General features: G+C 35.3%; 1 protein-coding gene across 2 annotated transcripts in view; it reads right to left on the bottom strand.

Moving 5' to 3' along the window:
• Nucleotides 1-5,827: 5,827 nt before the first annotated feature.
• Nucleotides 5,828-9,448, bottom strand: part of LOC115215369 (guanine nucleotide exchange factor subunit RIC1) — a 341,602-nt gene continuing 337,981 nt past the window's right edge. For both annotated transcript variants that reach the window (XM_029784517.2, XM_029784518.2), the window contains exon 32: nucleotides 5,828-9,362. In XM_029784517.2, coding sequence (XP_029640377.1) covers nucleotides 9,110-9,362 — 253 coding nt within the window. In that variant the 3' untranslated portion in view covers nucleotides 5,828-9,109. The remainder of the gene's footprint in view (nucleotides 9,363-9,448) is intronic.

Raw genomic sequence — 9,448 nt, 5'->3', positions numbered from 1 at the left:
TCAGTTATTGTATGGACAAGTATTAGTCATGATTTATCTTTGTGAGAGAAAACAATTTACTTTTTTTATTCAAGAAAACAATCAGCCTTATCATCAGATACAAATTCTTTTAATCAAGATGTTACGTTTGTATGTGAGACAGTCAAAGCAAAATGAGTTCAGCAGTTTCAGTGTAAGGTAATAATTCTTCATATGATGAGGCAGCAAGTTGATATCAAATCCCAAATTACTGACTTGAAACTTTCAGAAGAATTCTTTCTACAGTTCACAAAAATAATTAATGAAAATGAAGAGTATAACTGTGAGACTTCAAAAAAATATCACTTTCAATCAAAGATTCAATGATCTTGTAAAGTATGATATCACCATGACAATAGCTTTTCAGCCTTACTTTGCAGGTAGCAGAAAGTTACAAATGGAGCTGATTATCTAAAGATACTATCCAGAAACTTTGATAGTAAGGAAGATTGCACTGAAATTTAGAAAAAGGTGATACCTTCAACTTCACAAACATGTTTGCTGATTTCATGCTTTACCACATCATATTGGTGAAAATCTTCATTCTCATATTTGACACATATCTAGAATTTGTCGAGAACACTGATGAGGGAGTGTCTGAAGAACTAATTAAAACTTAAAATGCCCATGTTACAACCAGATTTAATAATGCTGTCTCACCAGAAGTAATCTCTCCCCTGCACCTTAGTCTATGGCTCCTTCCTTGTCCCCTTTCCCTCATATCTTCTGTCCATATTCATTCTTGTAAGGCAGGATAACCCTAGACCCCAGCTACACAAACCACTCTACTCCCCTTGTCATTAACCCTTTTTCCTGCTATCTTCTCTCCTTCCAATTAATGACTTCTACTGTCATTCTCTCCTCTCCCATCTTGTCACAACTATAAATCTGTTCCTTTCACCTCATTCATCCTTCCTTATCCAGAATCATCACTCACTCTCTTCTTCCTCAGTTACAAGGACCATTTTAGGCTTTTAACCTTAACAATGAGGCAATGGTCACTTGTGCTGGTGATACAAGAAGGCAACGAGTACACCGTGTAAAGTAGCTGGCATTAAGAAGAGCAGCAACCACCCACAGAAACCATGTCAAAACAGATGCTGGGATATATTGGGTTGTCCAGAAAGTTTGTGCCGATTTATAGTAGCTTACCTTTAGACTTATTTTAGAACATGGTTGAGTCCATGAAATAGGATTTGACTAGACCTCCATTTAGAGCACAGTTTAAGCTATCTTTTTGTGGAAGAAGCTTTATGTTCCTATAACCTGTGTTAATCCTGTAACCCTTTAAAATGGAAGATAAGAAAGTTCATTTTCAGCACTTGATGCTTTGGGAACCAGACAAAAATTGCTGCAGCTCGGCTGGGATGTGTTACCCCACCCTCCATATTCACCAGATATTGCTCCTTCGGATTTCCACTTATTCAGGTCTCTGCAGAATAGTCTTAATGGTAAAAATTTCAATTCCTACAATTACGTAGAAAAATACCTTGATGAATTCTTTGCCATGAAACCACCTCAATTCTGGGAAGAGGGTATTTTCAAGTAAAAGGAAAGATGGAGACACATTGTGTAACAAAATGGTTCATATTTGGTTGTTTAAAAATGTAATGGCAAGTATTTATTGACCTTTCTATTTCCTTTAAAAATCGGCACAGACTTTCCGGACAATCCAATACAAATGCAACAACTTGGTGAAAATTTGTATCTGATGATAAGGTTGATTGTTTTCTTGAAAAGACAACCAAACCATTAAACCTTTGCCAGTATGGATGCTGACAGTAAATGATGATGATGATGTAAGTGAATGAAAAATTTATCATAATATGCTGTGCTTTAGTTGTATGTTAGCTGGTTTAAAATTGCTGTGAAAAGAGTCACACTTATTGACAGCAGCCTGGGTGGTGGTGGTGGTGGTGGCAAGTTTAATGTACTCTTTAGTCTTCACACAAACAGTTTTCCTTCCACCCAAACAGTTTTCCATCTCTGCCTTAGCACTTCAAGTGAGCTAGCTGGTTAGAGCTCTTCCATTTCTATACTGACTATTCTCATCAGTTAAATGTTTTATCATTGATCCATCTGATTCAGATGGGTGAATAATCAAAACCATACACTTGTAATATGCCCCTCTAGTTGTAGGCAAATATTGATGAGACAAGAATAATGGTAAAGGAAAGTTGGAATGAAAATGAGCAATCAACCATTTACATTGAGAAATGGTAGAATGATTGTATACAGTTGATAAAGATAAGATTCTCTTGGCTCAGCTGCAAGTCAGGTGAGGCAAACAAACATGCAGGTGAGCCAATGCATAAAGACATTATTTGCTGATTGTTCGCTTTGAGAAGTAAATATTTATTTCTTTACTACCCACAAGGGGCTAAACATAGAGGGGACAAACAAGGACAAACGGATTAAGTCGATTACATCGACCCCAGTGCATAACTGGTATTTAATTTATCGACTCCGTAAAGATGAAAGGCAAAGTCGACCTCGGCGGAATTTGAACTCAGAACGTAACGGCAGACGAAATACAGCTACGCATTTCACCCGGTGTGCTAACGTTTTTCTATTTGAGAAGTAAATATCTTTCAAATAGTAATAGTGGCTGACTTCCTCCATGTGTTATAGAAAATGTTCATCTACCTACATATATAAAATTCTTTGTCTCTCTGTCAGTTTCCTATGCATTCTCAAATACCTCAACCAAATCAAATCAAATCTTACAAAGTAAATAGTATCAGACTCCATGGGTGTCAATGTGTCATTTTTTTTTTCATTTGGATTAAAACAATATAACATTGGCACTGGTGCAGTATTACGTGCCAAAAGTGAAAGAATAGGATCTATATTGTAATGTGATATAATATTTTCACTTTCATTCTTTCACTTCTAATTCTAATGTGATAACACTAAAATCATCTTATTTCTATTATATTTTAAATAAATGAGTAATTTATATCCTAATGTGAACAACATTACGTATTGGTAACTTTCCGTCTTTATGGTGTGGCAGGGTATGTGTGTTGACTGACATAACGGCTGACAAAAAAACAATGAGGTGACAGGTCCAAGGTATATAAAAATACACATTTACTGCTCAATTACCAGTTAATAATTTTCGCAGCAGCTGCATTGCAAGGTATTTACAATTATATTTTTACTCTTAAATTAACATTTAATATGTGTTTAATATATATATATATATATATATATTAAGAAATTTATCTATAATAATTATTGTAGCACTTACCAACAAATTATCAGTTCATACACGTGCTTCTATTTGGTTAATTTATACTGCATGCAAAAATAAAGACATACTACATACATACAACTGCTTAAAAAATAGAGATTAATGTATAATTTTTTTCTATGTTCATAATTTTTTTGTTTACAATATTGAAGAAAATATGTCACCAAAAAAAAGACGTATTCTCTCCAGAAACAAGTACAAAGCAAGGAGGATTGTAGAAAATCGAAGGCAAGAGTCTCAATAGAGAAGGGAGATGAGACTTTCTCAAGATCAGCAAACGCATGCTGCAGCACTTAATGCTGAATCATTAAAACGCTGTTTTAATGATGAGACAGAGGTCCAATAGAAAAGCTCTCAGAAACAGACTACGTACAAATTCGTTCTTCACAATTGGAGCTGCTTTCAGATATGATCCATCCCATTCTTATAAAAATAGTAATTTTGTTTACTAAACTCAAATTGTCATTTCTGCAAAGCTTTAAAATTTCCAAATGAAACTAAGGGCATGTGCTGCTCAGGTAGTAAGTTAAGATTGCCAGCACTACCTGCTCCTCCTCAATCTCTTATGGATCTTCTGGAAGGCACTTTCATCCAGTCAAAGGATTTTCTGAACAATATCAGACAATACAACTCTGCATATCAAATGACATCATTTGGAGATAGTTGAAGATGGATTTACCTTGACTTTCAAAGTTCAAAGGCAAGTCTATCACCTCATCACTTCCCTATTATCCACAAATGAACAACCACAGTTCCTCCAAGTTTACTTTATAAGTGATGTAGGACAACAAATCCAAAGGAGGTGTCAAAATTTCAGAGGATGGGTTGTGTTAGACACAGTGCTGACCACCGCAAAGTAGAGTCTATCCACTGACAGCTTTTCGCTGTGTTCAAATATCACATACCCCTACCCCCAATTTTCCATGACAGGTTAGGGCCTGGAATACTTACTTCAAACAGAGACATGACATGTTGCTTAGTCGAATTAGCCTATCATTTACTCTACAAATGTTTTGTCAATGCTGCACTTTCTCGTATCACCTGTTTCGAGTGGCTGTGTGGTAAGTAGCTTGCTTACCAGCCACATGGTTCCGGGTTCAGTCCCACTGCGTGGCATCTTGGGCAAGTGTCTTCTACTATAGCCTTGGGCCAACCAATGCCTTGTGAGTGAATTTGGTAGACGGAAACTGAAAGAAGCCTGTCGTATATATGTATATATATATATATATATATATATATATGTATGTATCTGTGTGTATGTTTGTGTGTCTGTGTTTGTCCCCCTAGCATTGCTTGACAACTAATGCTGGTGTGTTTACGTCCCCGTCACTTAGCGGTTCAGCAAAAGAGACCGATAGAATAAGTACTGGGCTTACAAAGATTAAGTCCTGGGGTCGATTTGCTTGACTAAAGGCGGTGCTCCAGCATGGCCGCAGTCAAATGACTAAAACAAGTAAAAGAGTAAAGATATATATATATATATATATATATATATATATATATACAGACTAAGCCACTTTAATCCCGAGCAATGCTGGGTATCTCTGCTAGTATGCTATAATACTGTTGGAATATTTCTGAGACCGAAACATTTGATTACGAGGACCAACATTCCTAAGTGAACAGTTTTGATCCGAATGGGTTTGGAGGTGAAAAACAATTAAAAGAAAAAGTCAGCAGTGATTGAAAGATCAATGTTTGATTGTTGTAGTTTAATCTCATGTCATCCCTGATAGAGCATATTTAATAATCAAAGACATTCCAGCTGTGACCACTGATTTCTTCTTATGTGCAGGTAGCACATTATCTAAGGTGCATGACTTAAAATGGTAAAGCTGATCTGAGTGAGATTTAGCTGCTACTTCTAGCTAAAACAAGCATACAGAGGTACTTTCATTGGCTTGTCAATGTGCTGGTCAAATATACTCATAGGTGAGGTTATGAATTGGTAAAGACAGTTCAGAATGATAAATGATTTTTCTCTCTATGCCAGGAGTTATCGTCAGTGAAGAAGGGGGACTTTTATAGAGGCAGGTGAGGACAGGGTCAGCAAGGAAGGCAACATCAGGGACATCAGAAAGAGAAGTAGGTGAAGTGAGAGTCGGTTAGGATAGCAACAGGAGAGAGAGAGAGAGAGAAAGCAGTTAAAATATGTTCTAAATATATGGTGAAGAAAGAGTTAAATATGGAGAATGAAATAGCTGTCAGGAGAGTTTAAAAAGCAGAATATTGAACATGAAAGATGGACTGGACATTTTCATTGATAGCTAGATGAAAAATGAGTAAAAAAAATAATACATTCTATGCAAACATAGTATAGAGGGTAACCTGAATATTACAAGATGGGAGATGTGTAGCCTTCTCCGTTATGTCTATTTTCCTCTTGTTAATACTCCTGAGTAAAACAGGAACATCAAATTTCTTCCAGAGTGTGCAATGTAGGTAAGCCTAGAAAGTAACAGGAAACATTGAAGACACAGCACAACAACAACAAAATACCCCCCACCACCACCACACACCACTTTTAAGAAATAAACAAGACCAACAAAAACAACATGTAAAAATACAGTTTATTCTGTGAAATCTAGAGATTCCACAGATCTAATGGTATGTGACAAGATATTTTGAGACTGTATACAGCGACAAATTGTAAAGGCATCACTACAGAATAGACTAACTGCAATGGTGTATTTGGTTGCAGAAAAGTTTCAAAATCATGAAGTCAGAATGTAAGAGATTCTTTCAATGGAAAAGTCTGAACTGTGCAGATTTATGTTGAAACACTGTCACTGGAGATCTTCATAAAATCTGTATGCTGAAGCTTTACAAGGAACAACAATTGCACTTCTTCCTAGTAAAATGTTTTCTCTCTCTCTCTCTCTCCTCTCTCTCTCTCTCTCTCTCTTTCTCTCTCTCAATCACACGCTCACAAGCATACATAAACACATACATATACAGAGAGAGGAAGCATGAATGAAAGAGTCAAAGGGATACTGAAATACCTGCTCAAAGGACAGCAATCAATATTCTATCTTTGACACCACACAACACTGTGGTGTTGTAGGTCCATAGCTAAAACACCAAAAACTTAAAAACTGTCCAGCCCACTTTGCATTGAATCACTTTGCTTTAGGACAGTTTTTTTTTTACATCCTGAATGTTGGATTAGTAGTGAAGTATTGATTTTTAGTGATTGAAACAGTAAAATATGTGTCAATACAATCACATGGTATTGATTAATAATATTTAAATCAACGGTTGAGTATTTTAACACTTCACTATTGTTATTGCTATTACAGATAAAGTTCCTCACATACTTTCATAATCAAAGATAAAGAATTAATCTTGAAACAACAGAGGAAGAGCTTGGAATTTTAATGACTCATCTTAAAATTTGAATTTAGATATTCATCTTGTTACATGGAATTGGTTTGCAGGAAATTGAAGATAGAAGAAAATACTTTCTAAAAATATGTCAGATGACTGGGACATCTCTACAGAAAGTGCTTGTCTAGTCTGTCTTAAGTAATTCAACCAGATCGAACCTGTCCCTTTCTCGACTAGTCACTATGATTGAACTTAAAGGCTCAAGCAGTAATTACAAGCATGTCACAGACTTGGCTTTTCCAGGGTTTACAACTACATTAAGCACCTGCATTTGATGATAAAACAGAAATTAAGATTTTGTAGTTTATGTTAACCATTGCTACTAATATATAATCAAAGGCATCTCATGACTGCCACCACATTGTTAAAGATAGAGAAAACTTTATTTAATATTTCAGCATCCATAATTCTCATTAAAATAAATTATTTTCCCCCTTTCTAAAACATTGGGGTAGCTTTCATGCCTTTTCACACACTATCATTCAAAGTGTGTATAGTTACAACAGTCAAACGAAAGTAGAAACAACTTTGGCTTCTGCAAACGGTTGCAGTTTGCTCTTGTATCTAGCGGCTGCTTCCACATGTTATAGTTGTCCTCAACACAGCATTTGTCTGCCTGTTATAGTGGCAATTAGGATTGGCATCAAGGTCATATCCATGTTATATTCATACATACACTCTCACACAATGGTCAATAATGTACATCCAAATATAAGAGAAAACAAAGCTTTAAATGAAATGATGATGATGAAAATAATGCACATCTGATAAAAGGCACAAAGTTACTAAATAGCAGATTGCTAATAATTATGATGTTATGAGTATTCTAGACTGATTGAAGTACCTCGTTCTGAATGTATCGTACGAATTTGTGAACCTACAAACAATGAAATTGTTTTGTGCATATCTGACTGCAATGTGATTTAAAGAAAACTGCAGCATAAATATGATGCACAAAAACTAGTAATTTTATACTCTCCACAGTAGTACTTTGTAGACTAATCACTATGCAATGCATCATCAAAGACTGTCCATAGCTTCATGCATAGCTAACTGCAACAAAGCTTGGCAATGGCAAGATGTAATACAAGACACAAATAGCATTGGAAATGATGTCACTGATGCAAAGTCCATCCGAGTACAATACAGAAATCAGAGTTTATAGCTTAATAAGGAACCTTATATTTAATGAATGACATCAAGGCCAGGAATGAGAAGGAATGGCTATAATTGTGCTATAAAACAACAACATGATTTAGACAGTTCAGAACCAAAACTTTAGACAACACAAGTTTTATGAACATGGAAAACCCACAAACATAAAACACAAACGACTCCACAACAAAACAGCAATGTACAAGTTTTCACTTCCTGTACATACTGTTACAAAGTATGGAATATAAAACTTACCTATGATTGACAAATGTACAGTAAAACAAACAATATAAAGAGAGAGAGAGAAATGGGAGGCACAGGTGAAGCCATACTTTCTTCATAGATAACAAAATTCAGAATTGCACTGATGCCAGATTTACAGACAATTTTAACAATTCTACACCATTGTGTAATCATTACTACACACTGCAATTTGCAGTTGGTCCAACTTCACAAAAAATAATACACATAATTTTCTCTATTTTCCTTTCTTTTTTTAAATTATTTTAATTATTTACAGAATCTCATTTTATTCTGTTTTGTATTTTTTTTCAAATTTTGTTTGTACATTTGTTTCATTGTTTATGTTTTATTTATTGTCTTTTTTTCTTCTTTCTTCTTGTCTTATTTTTTAGTTTGTGGAAGATGATATTGAAATAAGATACAAGGCAATAAAAAGCAGTAGGACTGGTGGGGGGGTGGGATGGGGGAATTAAAATTGAAAATGGGATAAAGAAAACGGCAGTAGGTATAGGGTTGGGGGCCCATAACAGAGACAGAGAACAATATAACTACTCATGATTTGTCTCGGCTTGGAATATTTTTTTGTTTGTTATATTTTCGTATGAAAGCTAAGATGGTCAGTTGTTGTCATGTAATTCATTAAAATAGAGCTTTACTTTTTTTAAAAAAAAAAAGATAATTAGAGAGAGAAGACAAAAAGGAAAAAAAAGATGCTACAGAGAAGCATAAAGATTATAATATATTCAGAAAATATAGCTTTTATGTTGTTGAAGAATATCAAAATGTTTTCAGACAAGAAGAGAAAGAAGGAGAATAGGAAGAAATGATCTGAAGTTTTGAAATTTTGCTGGTTCACAGGTTGAAGTAAAAGTGGAACTTGTTATTCACTGAAGGACATTGGTACTGTGTTGTTGGTGTAATGACAGTTGTGGTGTGTTGTGTTTCAATGAAGAAGTGAGGCTGGAGAGGAATGGTAGCAGCCTATACAGTGTTCCCAGGAGATACATATGTCACAGAAAAAGACATACACAGATAATTGGTGGGTTGTTATCAAGATAAAAGACAATCATTGGTCTTAGTGTTTTTTTCTTCATCAGGTTCAGTGTTGTTCTTCTCAACACTATCAGTTCGGATTGTCTGCACGACTGGTGACAGGGTCTTGCTTTCATTATGTACATTATGGACAGGAGTTTCTTCAACTGGTAACACAGACAGTCTAGTAATGGCAGGCATCTGGTTGGCAATTCTATCGAGCACCTGAATCTGCTCATTTATTGTAAGAAAGAAGGTTTTGTAGCCAATGCTGAAAGATTAAAATAATAATAACAACATTAGTAGTAGTAGTGGTAGTAGTGGTGGTGCTGGTGGTGGTAGTAGTAGTAGTAGTAG

The sequence above is a fragment of the Octopus sinensis genome, linkage group LG9 (genome assembly GCF_006345805.1).
Source record: "Octopus sinensis linkage group LG9, ASM634580v1, whole genome shotgun sequence".
In the NCBI taxonomy this organism is placed as follows: domain Eukaryota; kingdom Metazoa; phylum Mollusca; class Cephalopoda; order Octopoda; family Octopodidae; genus Octopus; species Octopus sinensis.
The sequence above is the reverse complement of the archived record's forward strand: the minus strand, read 5'-3'. Positions and strand labels throughout refer to the sequence as shown.